The sequence below is a fragment of the Nelumbo nucifera genome, chromosome 7 (assembly GCF_055504915.1).
Source record: "Nelumbo nucifera cultivar China Antique chromosome 7, China Antique-T2T, whole genome shotgun sequence".
Classification (NCBI taxonomy): Eukaryota; Viridiplantae; Streptophyta; class Magnoliopsida; order Proteales; family Nelumbonaceae; genus Nelumbo; species Nelumbo nucifera.
The window spans coordinates 6,918,995-6,936,185 of NC_142655.1; the positions used below are offsets into that span (position 1 = coordinate 6,918,995).

The 17,191-nt window shown below is 39.9% G+C and overlaps 1 protein-coding gene across 3 annotated transcripts in view; it reads right to left on the reverse strand.

Annotated features, from left to right (window-relative positions):
* CYL1 (alpha-N-acetylglucosaminidase family / NAGLU family) overlaps positions 1-17,191 on the reverse strand; it is a 109,126-nt gene that overhangs the window by 4,443 nt on the left and 87,492 nt on the right. For all 3 annotated transcript variants that reach the window (XM_010258836.3, XM_088891237.1, XM_010258838.3), the window contains 3 exons: positions 14,211-14,320; positions 13,894-13,996; positions 1,760-1,858 (listed from right to left, as the gene is read on the reverse strand). In XM_010258836.3, the coding sequence (XP_010257138.1) occupies positions 1,760-1,858; positions 13,894-13,996; positions 14,211-14,320 (312 nt within the window). The remainder of the gene's footprint in view (positions 1-1,759; positions 1,859-13,893; positions 13,997-14,210; positions 14,321-17,191) is intronic.

Consider the following 17,191-nt stretch of genomic DNA (forward strand, 5'->3'; position numbering starts at 1 on the left):
TTTCTTGTATCACATATTAGATTTGTGTCTAATGGATTTCCAAGGTATGAAAAGGGTAGACTTCATTAAAGATTAGGAAATGTTGAACACGACATATATGTGCCTTTATACTCATTTTTTGTCATTTTGGATAGCCAATTTGTTCTATAAGGGTATCTTATACTCTCTTTCAAATTTCCATATTATACCCAGTGAAATATTTTTGTTATTGATAAAAATGGGACGCCTATGATGCACACTTCCATTTTGCCCATCCTACTCTAATTCTATAGGTCACATCAAATCCCTCCCTTCTTATGGATTATTGAACCAAAGTAACAGAAGATCAAATTTAATTATCTCTTGGTCTCCAATCCTAGTTGTACCCTGATTTGCACTTCTATTATTATTAAATTTACATTGCATATATTCTGTTTTACTCCTACATATTTTAAAACCTACTGTTTCTAAGGTATTTGTCCATAAAATTAATTTTGTGTTCAATCCTTCATTAGTTTCATCAATTGTTTACAACATCAGCAAACAACAAGCACCATGGGACCTCCTCTTCGATATGTTTAGTCAATTCATCCACGACATGGAAATAAATAAGGACAGCACTGAGACTTGGTGAAGAACCACCATAAATATAAACCTTGACATCTCTTGGAGACTCAAACTAAGTGTTCTAACATTAGTTGTTACACCCCTCATAGATATCCTTAATTAGGTCTACCTATTTACTCCTTTCTTTTCTAAAACCAACCATATTATCTCTCTAAGGGCTCTATCATTTGCTTTCTCTAATCTACGAATACCATATAAAGATCTCTCTTCTTCTCTTTAACATTTTCCATCAATTGTCTCAATAGAAAGATGGCTTCCATAGTTGATCTCCCTGGCATAAACCCAATTGGTTTCCTAATACACTTGTTTCATGTCATAACCTTTGCAAGCACACCAGGTCTTTATGCCTTAATCGATGATGGAAAGACACCAAATCACACCATGCAACTCATCTTCAAGGCATGTAGCAGTTCACACCATTTGGTCAGCTATTTTTTCCCCATGTAAATAAATAGATAGATATATACTTAACATAGCGTAAAAGAAACCCTGTCTTGGCTGTTGGCATTGGATATTTCTCTTCCAAGTCCTTAAACATTCTCCTAGCACATTCCTCTCCCCAATGTGTGTGTGCATGTGTGTACAGTCATATATATGCTGACAAACAAACAGAAGAATCCCTAAAATTTAATTGAGTGTAACTGGATTTTCAGAAATCCTGTCTTGGCTGTTGGCATTGGATATTTCTCTTCCAATTCCTCAAACATTATCCTAGCACATTCCTCTCCCCAATGTGTGTGAATGTAAAGTCATATATATGCTGACAAACAAACAGAAGAATCCCTAAAATTTAATTGGGTATCTATGGCACCTTGGTGCATGATATAGAAATAAATACAGTGTAAGACAATAAGGATGAACTGTCAAAAGCTTGTAGCAAGAGAAAAAAGATCAGTCTCTGCATCTCCCTAACAAAGTTTTTCTCTCTTTTATAGATTAGTCACAGTGATATGAAACATATCATTACTTGACAGAAAATACCATCACAAAAATGAGCAAAAAGATAGAAGTGGATACTTCATTAAACAAGGCCATAGTAGTAGGAACAAGAAAGAAGAAAATATCATGTCTATAGAATATTAGAGTTGATCCATAGCTTTTACCACACTAATGGGAAAAATAACAGTATGCATCTATTGGAAAATTGAATTACCTGCAGTTGGACTTTTTCAGTTCGAAATGCCATCTCAGACATAAGTTCATAGACAATTGGATTTTGCTCTATTCCTTCCATGCACATGCCAACACCAACCTATGAGAAACAAAGATGGTGAGAAAATCCCTGTAGTTGGAACTGTTTAAGAAAAAAAGGACAACAACATGTGGACTCTCTATCTATTTATCTGTAAGGACATAGCTGGGGGAAATCACCCCCCCCCCAGATGGCCCAAAAAGGTTTTGAGAACATCTTTGTACAAGTTGGGGGTGATAGGAAGGAGGGACACATCCTGTTAGAAATTTAGAATTAGCATCCTTTTGTATGTGTTGAGATCAGGCTGATAATATTTGTTTTTTTTTTTTTAATTTTAAAGTTTAGCTAGAGTTATTGGGCCTAAGGCCCATTAGTTTATGTTTAGTTAAGAGTGTTTACTTGTGTTTTTAGCAATAGCCGACTTACTAAGGGTATACTTGTCATTGTATTCATTTTTAATTATGAGTATATAAGATAGTGAAAGGGGTGGCCAGATCACTTCTTTTAGCTTCTCCCCACTCTCTTCAGCCTTACTCTTCTTCTCTTCTCTGCACAAACTTTTCCTTTTTCTTCTTTTTATCACAGATTTCAAATCAGATCATATTTATTGCACTTTCAACTGTATGTACAGTGGTTGCTACCCAAAGAAGAATTCTAAGGTCAAGTAGGAGATTCCCCTACATGACCTACCTTATTTCTGCTACATGAACATATAGTATGGGAAATCAAACCATCCACCAAGGGGCCTGAATCAGCCATGTGTTTGATTCACCAACAATATCAGCCCATACCCCACCTTGTATTCGTCAAAGGGCCATTACATAATGATGGTCCTAACTATTCAGGGTCTTGGGAGGGGCAGACTAATATGGACCTAACCTTTGACACTTTTTGCAAGTGGCAACTCTCAGACTTGATTTTGGACTCCCATGCTTGTCAGCCTGAGGTTTCATCATTGTACTAAGTAATGGCCAGCCCATACCCACCTTGTATTGGTCACAACTAATATTAGCCAGTCAGAACTTCAAATTTACCCATAAAAAGGGCTTATCTTGAACCCATGACAAGGTCTTCTAGGCCAAAAGTTGTTCAATGAATATAGAATGGGGAGAGAAACGCTGGGAGTCCTTTTGGGCTCTGAAACCAATCATTGTGATAGGTTCCTGGATTGTTTAGACTTCACCGAACAGACTGATAAGCAGAACTATTCCCATTCATACACATAGCAAGTAATCAAAATTTCAGTTTATACAAGTGTAGGGGTGCATAAAAAGATTCTTTTCAGCAATGTTGACAGTAAACCATCTAGGACTCTGAAACCAATCATCATGTGATAGGTTCCTGGATTGTTTAGACTTCACCGAACAGACTGATAAGCAGAACTATTCCCATTCATACACATAGCAAGTAATCAAAATTTCATTTTATACAAGTGTAGTGCATAAAAAGATTCTTTTCAGCAATGTTGAAAGTAAACCATCTAGGACTCCCAAAAAGGGGGGCCATCTAAAAAGTAAATCCCTTCTCTTAAACAAATCAAACAAATCAAGGACTTTAAGAGATAAGGCCCAGTCCATAATGAGACTACTAGTATCCAAACCAATGTTGTAAGGCTCAGACCAGACACAAAACCATAAACTTTTCCAGGTCATGGACCAAGCGGTTCAACTGCTAGGTCAACCCAGTGAACCATAGCATCAAAAATAAAAATATGAATAAAAATCAAAATGCAAAAAAAAAAAACTAAAAAAATACATAAAGATAGAAAAATATATATTTAACAAGCATATGTCTAAAAGTAAATTATATCATAGCAAGTTACCAACAAATATAGAATTTCATGATTTCATCAACATGACATATCACGGATCATAATCACACTAGCACAACATATAAATAAAACTAATAAAATATAAGTAAAATAGTTCCAACTTCCAATATTTGGTTTAGGGTTCTTTATGTTTTCCCTTTATTGTATAGTTCACATTAGATTATGGACGGTATACAGTTGAGAATTGAGATTGAGTTGAGTTGAAACACTTACACAGTTCAATCTGGGATGGTTCATGTTAAAACTGTCGGGCAAAAACCATGTGGTTTTATAAAACTCAGACAGTCTAACTGGGAGCCCAATGAGTGTTTCTAATAACTGGAATGCTTTCCGGTTCCCAGTTCTCACGCTCCAACCTTACAGTCCTGTCTAAGTCTTACAACATTGATCCAAGCAAAGACTGAGAAGATCTTGATCCTTTCCTTGAAAAATACAAGGTCCCCTCTCTTTCCAAATACACCAAGAAAATAGCTCCATGAACACTGGACCATAATATAGCATTTCTAGCACCAATCACTACATAAGGTTATGACCTAAGGACCTTCTCAATGGAATAAGACTGACCTAGAGGAGTCTAACAAAAAATTGAAGAAACCCAAAAGAAGGGTAATCACAGGGCAAAGCAAAAACAAGTGACCAATGGATTCCTCTTCCCTTTTACACACCCAACACCTATTTGGGATAGCCATCTCTGTTGTTCAGGTGGTCTATTGTATATTTGTATGAACCTTATCCAGCAATAATATCTACATAAAAGCTTCAATTTTAGGATGGACAGAAAATGTTAACATGTTCCACTTTCCAGTCCATTTCATCCCTTTAGCCGTCTTATCAGAAAAAATAAAGGTAATGCTAACTCATACAGCAGAGAAATGTTTCATTAGTCTCCCTAGACAATAGGTGTCTTCTAATGCTTTGTTTGGTTTGAAAGAAAAGATAAGGAAAGGAAGGGAAAGGTAGGTGTAGGTACATAGTGGTTGCTCAGACCATCAGAGCACAGAAGGTGTCGAATTAATACCACACAGAAGGTAGGTGTAGGTACATAGTTTTGAGACACCATGAGCCATGGGTCTATACTCAGCCTCTGCACTTGACCTTGCCACAACCGCTTGCTTCTTACTCTTCCAGGAGATCAAGTTTCCACCTACAAAGGTACACACTCCTGATGTACACCTCCCGTCATCTAAGCATCTTGCCCAGTCTGCATCTGTATAGGATTCTAGCTTCAGATTCTCATGATTTGAGAAAAGAATGCCTCTGCCAGGGTGCTTTTTCAGATATGCAAGTATTCTCTTGTTAGAATGCTCGAGTCAGGGGTATTTTGGTCATTCTGATGTATCTTATTGAAAGTGAAATGTCTATTGTATCTGAGTTTAAGTTATGTGTCCCATCTTCTATGAGGGACAAAATTGTCTTTCTTGTAACTCAAGTTTTATGAATAAAAGTCAAATGGGTCGGCTAGGAGAGTGACTTTTGAACATCCTCTCTTCTAGTCTGCCCAAACACTCTTGTCCTCTCCTTCTTCTTTCTCTTTTCTTTCTTCTTTCTTCTTCTCTACTTTGACCTAGAATCAACTAGGGTTTATTCACATGGTATCAGAGCAAAGGTCACGTGTTTTTTTTTTTCTTGCTGCTGTCTTCTTCCAGGGTTCACCGCCAGCTTCACAGTAGGTTTCATCATCCTACAGCTGACCTGATTGAAAACTCGATAAAGGGCTGAAAAGGAGTTGCCGTTTTGAGGGCCTGGAGGTGAGAATGCCTCTGGCCGGTGTTGTGGTGGTCGTTGAAGTGGTATACTAGACCCTCTATTCAGTGTACGAAGAGGGTTGGACGTATACAGGTATGGACACTGCTGTCGTGTGTTCAGAAATGGACTGTGAATGCTGATTTTTTTTGTGTGCTTCAAAAGTTAGTTGTTGTGGTGCTGGGTGAAACTGATACACATATCAGTCATGTTTTTTTTTTTTTTTTGTGTGTGTTTTCTTGCTCGCATGTGTGCTGAAAGAAGAGTAGTAGACTGCTGATTTCCACGACAGCAGTGGTGTGGTGTTGATTGTGTTGTGGTGGCTGACATATCTATGATTCTAAATGCTTAAAAGTGAACCCCTAGACTTTGTGTGTAATCAGTTCTGCAGTATGAAGAACAAGTGTTCAATGAAATGACTGAGTAATTTCAGTAGTGGTGTGTTGATGGTAAATGGTCCTGTAGTGTGCAGTCCAAGTGTTTGATGTGTTGACTGAATGATTTCAGGTTTAGAGTCAGGTTTAGAGTGTAGTGTGTAATGTGCAGTTGAAGAAAGTGGGTTGGTGGAAGTCTTGTGACGAGTGTGAGATTGTGGTGTGTATTCAAAGGAGAAATAATTGAGATGGCTTCAACTGTAGTTGGGAATGACAACAAAACAGGCATCATGCTTTCTTCAGATTATCTAAGTGTTCAAATGACATCCATCAAGTTGAATGGTGAGAACTATGTACCATGGGCAAAATCTGTGGAGGTGTTCTTGAAGGCCAAGAGGAAAGTAAAACATGTGAGGGAGGAGAAACCTTCCTCTGATTCTCCTGGGTTCAGAGATTGGGAACAAGATGGTGCACAGATAATGACATGGCTTTGGAACAGCATGGAACCAAAGATTAGTGTGAACTTCACGTTCCTAGATACAGCCAAAGAGATCTGGGATCATGCTAAAAAGTTGTACTCTGGACAAGACAACACAACTAGGGTATATCAGTTATACCAAGAGTACTTCAATTTAAAGCAAGGAAGTCAAAGCTTAGAAGAGTATTATAAAAGTTTGAGGAACATCCGCAATGAACTAAATGTGGATCACCCTCTAACATCAGATGTCCAGATCCAACAACAGCAACGTGAACAACTTGATGTGACTAGGTTTCTTGTGGGCTTGAAGGCTGAGTATGAGCCTGTCAGAGCACAGATATTGGGAGGATCAGCTCTCCCCTCACTTGAAGAAGTTTTTTCCCGTCTTAAGAGGACATCCATTGAGCCGGTGGAACATTCTTCCTTCTCTGATAGATCTGGTTTGGTAGTGACTAAAGGGAGTTGCCGTGGAAGTAGAAGTGGTGGTGGCAGCAGTGGCCCTCCAAGCAACCGTGGTGGACACATGTTTAACCGGGCTAGTGGCCGGACTGGAGGCCGAGAGTCAGGGGGAGGCCGTGGAAAAGGAAGGGGTAATGCTTAGAGAAAATGTACACATTGTGGCTTAGAGGGGCACATAGTTAATTTCTGCTATGATTTGCGTGGTCCACCCAACACTTGGGCTAACCATGTTACATCTAAGAGTAGTAGCACAATTACTGAAAGCCAGCAAACTGCCCCAACCCCCTCCACACCCACTTGTGCTTCCGGGCAGGAAATGGTGAGTGTACCATAGGCAATATATGAGCAGTTCCTTCAAACATCTCAGCAGAACACAACTACACTTGCCCATTCAGGTATGACTTGTTTAGCTTCCAAATCCTCACCTTGGATCATTGATTCTGGAGCTTCGGACCATATGTCTGGGACTCTTGATGTATTTTCTTCCCTTTCTCGCACCTCCACATCTCAGACAGTTACACTTGCTAATGGTTCTACATCTCCTATTTGTGGTGTTGGTGATGTTGATCTCTCCTCATTGTCTTTAGCATCTGTTTTATATGTTCCTAAGTTCCCTTTTAATCTTATGTCTATTAGCAGATTAACCAAGTCCCTTAATTGTTCTGTAACCTTCTATCCTTCTTCTTGTGTGTTTCAGGATCACAAGACGGGGACGAAGATTGGTGGAGGGCATGAAGCCGGTGGTTTGTATTACCTTGATGGTGGTGGCCCTCCAGTGGCTTTTCAGTCGTCTCTTACTCCTCTCCAATGGCACTGTAGACTTGGTCATCCCTCTCTCAAGGCTTTGAAACTGCTAGTTCCTTCCTTAAGTCATCTTTCATCATTAGATTGTGAGTCATGTCAGTTGGGAAAACATCATCGAGTCTCATTCAGTCCAAGAATTGATAGTCGTGTCTCAAGTCCTTTTGCTTTAGTTCATTATGATGTATGGGGTCCAGTTAAAGTGGTGTCATACAATGGGTTTAAGTATTTTGTAATCTTTGTTGATGACTTTTCAAGGATGACATGGATCTATCTTATGAAAGACCGTAGTGAATTGTTCTCTATTTTTCAGAAATTTCATGCTGAAATACGCACTCAATTTGGTGTTCATATGAAAAAATAGACATCTTCTTGAAACTGCTCGGTCCTTGATGATCAATATGCATGTCCCAAAGCATTTTTGGAGCTGTTCTTACATCCTGTTTTCTGATAAATCGGATGCCCATGTCAATCCTTGGAAGTCAATCCCCTTTCTCCGTGTTGTTCCCCACTTTGTCTCCCTTTCCTCTCACCCCAAGAGTCTTTGGCTGTGTTTGTTTTGTTCAACACTTGAGGCCTGGAGTAGACAAGCTAGATGCTCGAGCTACGAAGTGTATTTTTCTTGGCTACTCGAGGACTCAGAAAGGTTACAAGTGTTATAACCCTAAGTTTCATAAATTGTTTGTGTGCCCTGATGTCACCTTCTTTGAATCAGTTCCTTTTTTCTCAGATGTCGGGGTCTCTTCTTCTCCCTCTGTGGTTCCTCTTCCTGTTCCGGTTGTGGACCCCCTTCCCGCAGCTCCCATTCCTACTGCAGATGCACATCATATGCCTGTTACTACAGAGAGGCCTCCAATTACTCAAGTGTATACCCGCAGAAGTGCTTCGGCTCCTCCTCCACTTCAGCACCTGTCGACAGATCATGCCACTGCTCCTTCTCCCTCAGATCTTCATCTCCCTATTGCTTTGCGGAAAGGTAAACGTACTTGTACTTCTCATCCCATTTCAGACTATGTTTCCACTGCTCAACTTTCTGCTTCTCATTGCAAGTTTATATCATTACTCTCATCGGTTCCCATTCCCAAGACTGTACAGGAAGCCCTTACCTTCCCAGGGTGGCGGCAAGCCATGGAAAAAGAACTCTCTGCTCTACAACATAATCATACGTGGGAACTCACCACCCTTCCTCCTCCTAGTAAGCACACTGTTGGGTGTAAATGGGTCTATACAGTGAAACATCTTCCTGATGGCAGTGTGGAATGATTGAAGGCACGGTTAGTGGCTAAAATTGGTTCAATTCGGGTGTTGATCTCATTGGCTACTATGTATGATTGACCTCTCCTACAACTTGACATAAAAAATGCCTTCCTACATGGTGATCTTGTTGAGGAGGTGTATATGGAGCAACTACCAGGGTTTGTTGCTCAGGGGGAGGCTGGTAAGGTGTGCAGGCTCAAAAAGGCAATTTATGGACTGAAACAATCTCCTCGTGCATGGTTCGGCAGGTTCAGTGAAGTGGTGAAGGCCTTTGGGATGAAACAGTGTCAGGTTGATCATTTTGTGTTCAGCTGTAACTCAAAAGATGGAAAAATCTTGCTAGTAGTGTATGTGGATGATATTGTCATAACTGGAAGTGACAACAATGGAATTGACAGGCTGAAAAAATTCTTACAATACAACTTCAATACGAAAGATCTGGGGAAGCTAAAGTATTTCTTAGGAATAGAAGTTGCGAGGTCAAAACAAGGGATCAACCTATGTCAGAGGAAATATGTTCTTGATCTACTTGAAGAAACAGGGTTGTTAGGTGCTAAACCAGTAGAGACTCCTATGGAACTCAATGCCAAGTTAAGTGTGGATGCAGGTGAAGAGTTTGATGATCCTGGAAGATACAGAAGGTTGGTGGGAAAGTTGAACTACTTGGCCATTACCCGACCAGATATATCATTTGCTGTGAGTGTGGTGAGTCAGTTTATGCAACATCCCCGGGTTCCTCACTGGGAAGCTGTTCTGAGAATTGTTAGGTACCTAAAGGGTGCTCCAGGTCGTGGTTTGTTATACCAAAAGGGAGGAACTCTTGAGATAGAAGGGTACACAGATGCTGATTGGGCTGGCTCTATATCAGACAAGAGGTCTACCACAGGGTATTGTACCTTCCTGGGTGGCAATCTTGTAACTTGGAAGAGCAAGAAGCAAACAGTAGTGGCAAGAAGTAGTGCGGAAGCAGAGTACAGGGTTATGGCCCATACCACATGTGAACTAGTATGGCTGAAGAACCTACTACAGGAGATGGGTTTCTCAATTGACAAACCCATGAAACTATACTGTGATAACCAAGCTGTTGTTCACATCTCATCCAATCCTGTCTTCCATGAAAGAACTAAACATATTGAGGTGGATTGTCACTTTGTGAGAGAGAAAGTGATAAGTGAGGTAATAACTACATCTCATGTGAGCTCAGGAAATCAGTGGGCAGATCTCTTCACAAAAGGATTGTCTCGGGGAAGAATAGATTACATTTGTAACAAGCTTGGACTATATGATATATACTCTCCAGCTTGAGGGGGAGTGTTAGAATGCTCGAGTCAGGGGTATTTTGGTCATTCTGATGTATCTTATTGAAAGTGAAATGTCTATTGTATCTGAGTTTAAGTTATGTGCCCCATCTTCTATGAGGGACAAAATTGTCTTTCTTGTAACTCAAGTTTTATGAATAAAAGTCAAGTGGGTCGGCTAGGAGAGAGACTTTTGAACATCCTCTCTTCTAGTCTGGCCGAACACTCTTCTCCTCTCCTTCTTCTTCTTTCTCTTTTCTTTCTTCTTTCTTCTTCTCTACTTTGACCTAGAATCAACTAGGGTTTATTCACATCTCTCAATAGCTTCCCAGTGCTGAACCCGAGGTGCATGCATGTACTTACTCACAACACTGACAACATAAGAAATATCCGGTCGTGTCATACACAAATATAGTAGTCGGCCCACCATTCTTTGATATCTCCCCACATCGTTTACCAATTCACCATCCACACCATTAATTCTGTGATTTGGATCAATAGGAGTGTCTGCTGGTTTGGTCCCCAGCTTCCCAGTCTCTCGCAATAGGTCAAGTACATACTTTCTCTATGAAATGAAGATCCCATGCTTGGATCTTGCAACTTCAATCCCTAAGAAGTATTTGAGCTCACCAAGATCTTTGATCTCAATTTCTTGCTGCAATGATTTTTTGAGATCATCAATCTCCTCTAGATCATTTCCTGTCACCACTATATCATCCACATACACAATCAGAATTGACACCAGAGCATCTCTCCTCTTCACAAAGGGGTGTGATCAGACTTTGTCTGTGTGTATCCAAAACGGATGAGTGCCCCTCTGAACCTGTCAAACCAAGCCCAAGGTGACTGTTTCAGTCCATACAGAGATTTTCTGAGTCTGCACACCTTTCCTTTACCAACATTTTCATAAAAGCCTGCTGGAATGTCCATATATACCTCCTCCTATAAGTCACCATTGAGGAAAGCATTTTTGACATCAAGCTGGAACAAGGGCCATGAATAGGTGGCTGCTAGAGATAAAAGGATACGAACTGAACTCATCTTAGCTACTAGTGCAAAGGTTTCCAGATAATCAACACCATAGGTCTGAGTATACCCTTTTGCTACCAACCTTGCCTTGTACCTCTCTATCTTGCCATCGGCCTTATACTTCACTATGAATACCCATCGACATTCGACTGTCTCCTTGTCTGGGGACAGTCTACTGTAGAGACTTTGTCCCCTTCCCAACAATGGGCATATGTGAACCATCTACTGTAGAGACTTTGTCTCTACCAGAGCACAACTGATAGAAACTGAAAAAGGTAGGGGCATTAGTCATATGCTCAAATGCTCCTGAGTCTATAATCCAGGGAGGTCCCTCCTTACCTGAAATGAATGCAAGATTTGCAGTTGCATATGAACTACCTGTATGTGCAAAGGAAGTGGTGTAGTTGGCTCCTGCATTCTGCTATCCATCTGGAAGGCTAGAGCTGGGTGAATCTTTCTTACTCATAAGCTGTCCAAACCTCTCCAATTCTGTTCTCACTGTTGCTACTGCAATGGATTCCCAATCAGTTTGGGAGAGAGGGGCTGAAGAGTCTCCTGTAATGGCTACATTTGCATTTCCCTTCTTGTTTCTTATCCGAGCAAGCATAAGATTTGGATGAAGCTTCCAACAAGTGTCCCCGGTATGCTTAGGCTTCTTGCAATAATCACACACCAAGTCCTTCTTATCTTCCCTTCTAGTCTCACTACTCCCCCTGTTTCCATTCGGCTTAAGTTTTGTTGTACCAACCATAGCCGACTAGTCAATCCCAGGCTGTCTCAGCATTACATTCCTCCTACTCTCCTTTCTAGAGACAAAAGCATAGGCCTGAGAGAGTGTCACACCCTCCCTAGAAAGAATATGCTGCCTAGCAATGTCAAATTCAGGGTTCAGCCCTGCCAAGAACTCAAAAACCCTATTCCTCTCTACTAATCTGTGATAAGTTGTTGCATCATTTACACTTTCCCATACCACAATTTCTAAGTGATCTATTTCCTGCCATAGGGTTTTCAGCATGGAGAAATACACAGCAAGATGTTTTTCTCCCTGTTTCATACTTATCACCTGATTTCTTAACTGATAGGCTTTGGCTTCTTTTTGCTTATGAGTAGGTTTCAGTCACTCCATCCCAAATCTCTTTAGCAGTATTAGACCATAGGAAATCTTTTGCAATATGAGGTAACATAGAATTACACAGCCAGGACATTACCATCTAATTCTCTTGCACCCATCGGGACGAGTCTGTATCAGGTTTCTTCTCCTCCCCAGTGAGATATCCTAATTTTCCACGAGCACCAATAGCCATCTTAGCTGATTGTGCCCACTCCAAATAATTTGTACCATCAAGTTTTACTGTAGTAATGATCCCAGACCCAAAAATATCACTACTACCTCCAACACCCAGTCCCACAATACCGGTAGATTTCATCTCGGTATTCCAACTCTCCATTTTACTTCAAACAGTTCAACAGTAAGAAAAAAAATAGATTGGAGACCTTCAAAAAATAATTTAATATCACACACAGAAACCAACCCTTCCGGAAGAAGAAAACCCTAGCTGGAGGGAAATCTCTCTCCTCCCCACACCTCCCAACAGAGAGAAAAGTTAATCGATCACTCCGGAAGGCCTAGAAAATTCCAGAAACCAAACCGCCCTCTTCAGAAAATCAAAAGAAAACTAACAATACCTGGGCGCCCAAGATCATATCAAAAACAAAGAGTCCAACTTTTTTGGGACTCTTCCCCGTACTCAAGTTCTTCCTGATTTTGATGTCGAACAGTAGATCACCTTCCTGATGTCTAGATCCCACCAAAAACTCCAAGAACTGGGCAATCTATAGCAGATCGATCAGCCCTTTACTACTTCATGCAGTCAGCTGATCTAGGGCTGCATGAGAATGCTTCAAGAAACCCTAGTCGATGCTCTGATACCAAGTAGGAATCTACTGAATTAAAAAATATGAAAGAAAGTAGTTTCTTGAAGAGAGAAGGAGAAAAAGAGAAGTTTGAAAGAAAAGAGAGCAATAATCTGGCCGCCCCCTTCACTTATTATTTATACTAAAATAATAGAATAGTACAAAGACAACTATGCCCTTATAGGGCGGAAAAACATAAAACAGCATATATAACACAAAAACATAATAAAATTTGGACTCACATAACTACTGTGGTCCCCACCTCCTATCTAACAACTAACATAAAACATCTACTCAGAAAAACATCACAAAACTAATTAATCTTCAACATAATTATAATTATAATTATAATAATAAGGGTCATTACTCAATGTTGGTCCAAGCAATCCGGGGTCTTGGGAGGGGTGTCCTTTTTTTGTTTTGCACAAAAAGCGACTGCTCTCAGAGTAAAACCCACATTCTAACACTTGTCAGCCCAAAGAAAAAGAAGAAAAAGATACCCTATCTATTGAAATATTATTTGGGCACACACAAACATATTAATAAAAAAGATAAAGCACATTTTTCAGTTCCTACTTTACCAACCCTAACAGGTACATTGCCTCCTTAGTAGTAGTGAACCTACCATTCTCATGTCTAAGTCTAACTTAATACCCAAAACAACACTGACCCTTTGCTGTCATCCTTCCTCTTCTCTCTTATTCCTTCCTGATACTTCCAGTTCCTCTTTCTTATTACCTACTTCAACTAGAACTCTGTGCCTGTCCATTACCTCCATTTTAGAAGAGGCATTAGCATCCTACCAGAAAAAAGAAGAGACATTAAAATGGCCTTCCCCCAAGCATGTCAATCTTCTGATATGCATGCCCAAGATATTTTCTTGTCCATAAGAAAAATTCTTCCTAACATACCGTAGTTGAGTTTTGGCTGACACGAGCATCAATAGGACCAGATGAAACCACATCTAGTAGGCCATACATCTCAATATTTCCACCAAAGTTATGCAACATACACCTGAAACACATGTAAAGATGAAGAAAGTAGGTTAACAATTCTGCTCAGTGATGGATGCATTGAACTGTTAGCTTTTGACAACATGGTGATTGAAACAGTAGATATTGAAATTATGAAAACAGGTATTCAATTGTTAGTTTTTGACAAGTAGTGAAGGAATTAGAAAGACAATTTGAAGGATATACTAAGTTTTCATGAAAATTGTTTCAATTACCAGATGTAAGGGGTGTCATAAAATTGCGAAGATCTTCTCCATATAGGTTTCACATCAGCAAATAGATCGAGCACTATCATCTTTCCAAATGGAACAGAATGTAGAAGTGCCTGTTGAGACCACAATAAATTAAATAACAAGGAAATAGTATTATAGAAAATCATCCAACAATGTCTAGTTGTATGATTACAAATATCTTCAGTGTGTTGAAACTCGGTAGTTTTTTATGTTAGTGTTGTTGGGCCCAACGCCCATTAGTTTGTGTTGCTTTTTGATTACTTTTTGGGACTATTTTTAAGTTGTTAGCAGTAGCCACCCTATTAAAGGCATATTAGTCATTGTAATCAATATTTTTTAATGAGTATATAAGACAATGAGAGAGGTTGCCAAATCATTATTGGCTTCTCCCTATCTCTTCTTCTCTTCTCACTAAAAATTCTCTCTTCCTCTTCTTTCTCACTGTAATCAAACCATATCATTGCTTTTTCTTTTCTACTTTGTATCAGAGCAGTTTTTAGAGATTTTTTGAGTATTACATCATGCAGCCCTAGATCAGCCGACTGCATGGTGAGTTAGAGAGCTGATCGAAGACTTCAAAAGTGCCCAGTTCTTGGATTTTTTTGGTGGATCTAGAACCCTTTGTGTCAGATCTTGGGTTGATCATCAAAATCAAGAAGAACTAGAGGAGGAAGAGTCCTAATTTCAGTAGGACTCTTCAATTTTGACCTAGGAAGGGGCATTGTGGATTTTTTGGATCTCTTGGTGATTTTTGAAGAGGCAGTTCAAACTACGGAATTTTCTGAGGTTCCTGGAGGGAGCGACAGCCTTTTCTCCTCTTTCTACCTGCTCCTAGGGAGAAAGGAATCTTGGTGGGAAAAGGTTTCTGGATACTAGAAGGGTGGTTGAAGCCTCTAAAGGAGTTAAATCTATTTTTCTTCATCTACAGTTGATTTCAAAAGCTATTTTAGGAATTATGGAGGTCAGTGGAGTTGAATACAAGTCCACTAGTGAAATGGAACTAGGTGGAGTAGGTTCTAGTAACCCTTTTGGGGTAGGAACCATAACTACAGTTAAGCCAGATGGTATAAACTACTTAGAATGGTCCCAATCAGTAAAAATGGCTATTGGTGCTCGGGGAAAACCGGGGTATGTCACCAGTGAAGAGAAGAAACTTGAGACTAATTCTCCCTAATGGGTATAGGAGAATTACATGGTGATGACCTGGTTGTGCAATTCTATGTTACCCCATATAAATAAGAATTCTTATAGGCTAAGGAGATCTAGGATGAAGTTGTAGAGACTTACTCACAGAGTGAAAATGTTGCTAAGGCCTACCAATTGAGGAATCAAGTTATTGCTACTGGGTAGGGAGATAAATCTGTTGTCTATTTTTCAGCCCTCAAAAACTTATGGAAAGAGATAGATCATTTAGAGACTATAGTTTGGGATAGTAGTAAAGATGCAGCCACATATCAAAAGCTGGTAGAGAAGAATAAAGTGTTTGCATTTCTAGCAAGACTTAACCTAGAGTATGACATAGCACGACAACAAGTTTTAGTTCTCTCCCATGATAGTGTAACCCTCTCTCAAGCATATGCCTTTGTGTCGGGAGAAGAGAGTAGGAGGAATGTGATGATGAGAAACTTAAACCTCTAGCAGTCAACTATGGTCAATACAATGAAGCCTAAGCTAGGTGAGGATAAGGGTGGTAGTGATGTTAGGAAGGAGGACAAGAAGGACTTGATATGTGACTACTGCAAGAAGCCTAAGCATACCGAAGTTACCTGTTGGAAGTTTCACTCACACCTCATGCCAAGTCGGCTCAAAAACAAGAAAGGGAATGATAATATGGTAGTGACTAGTGGTTATCTGAACCACCTACTACATCTTCCTTAGACTCAATTGCAACAACTGCAGTTAGGGTCGAATTGGAGAGATATGGGTAGTTTTTGAGTCAAAGGGATATAGCTAATTCCAACTCTTCACAGGGTGGACAGCAAGGTGCAAGTGACCCAGGAACTAGTCATTCTACTTCATTTTCACACATAGGTAGTTCATATGCCACTACAAATTATGCCTCCACTACAAGTAAAGAGGGACCTCCTTGGATTATAAACTCAGGAACCTCAAAATATATGACCAATGTTTCCACCATCTTATCCTCATACCACCTCTACTCTGGTAGAGATAGAGCCTCCACGGATGATAAATCCCATGTTCCCATTGCTGGAAAGGGGTTTATCAAAATAATCGATACCATTACCCTGCCTTTTGTACTCCATGTTCCTAGATTGAGTACTAACCCTTTGTCTATGAGCAGTTTGACAAAAATTTAAATTGTCCAATAACGTTTTCTCCTATTCATTATGTTTTGCAAGATCTGGAGTCAAAGAGGACGATTGGAAGTGGTCGTCAGGTGAATGGAGTCTACCTTCTCAATGGTCATTCCAGTCATCAAAGCCATCATGTTAGTAGCAGGAGTAATGAGTCAAAGTCAATAGGTTAGATTATGCTTTGGCATAATCGGTTAGAGCATTTATCTTTTGGGTCTTTGTGTTTTCTGTTTCCAAAACTATTTGAGTCAATTAAGTTTTCTAGTTTGGAGTGTGATGGTTGTCAACTAGAAAGACATTGTAGAGATTCATTTAAGATAAGCAATAAAAGATGTTCTTTAGTTTTTGACATTATTCATACTAATGTTTTGGGACCATATCATGTTCCTTCTATGGGTGGCTACCATTATTTTCTTCTATTTGTGGATGACCATTCATGGTATTCTCTGGTGCACTTGATGAGATCTTAGGATGAGGTACCTCCTTTGGTACAACAGTTCCATCAGATGGTGCTAACACAGTTTGGAGTACAAGTGGATATGGAGATTTGGAGTGGAAGAAAAATGCTAGTGGAGGAAGCTCATCGCATCCAAGTATGGGCTTCAATCGGGGAGATGGATGACTGTTGTTACGCTTCCCTCTTACAGA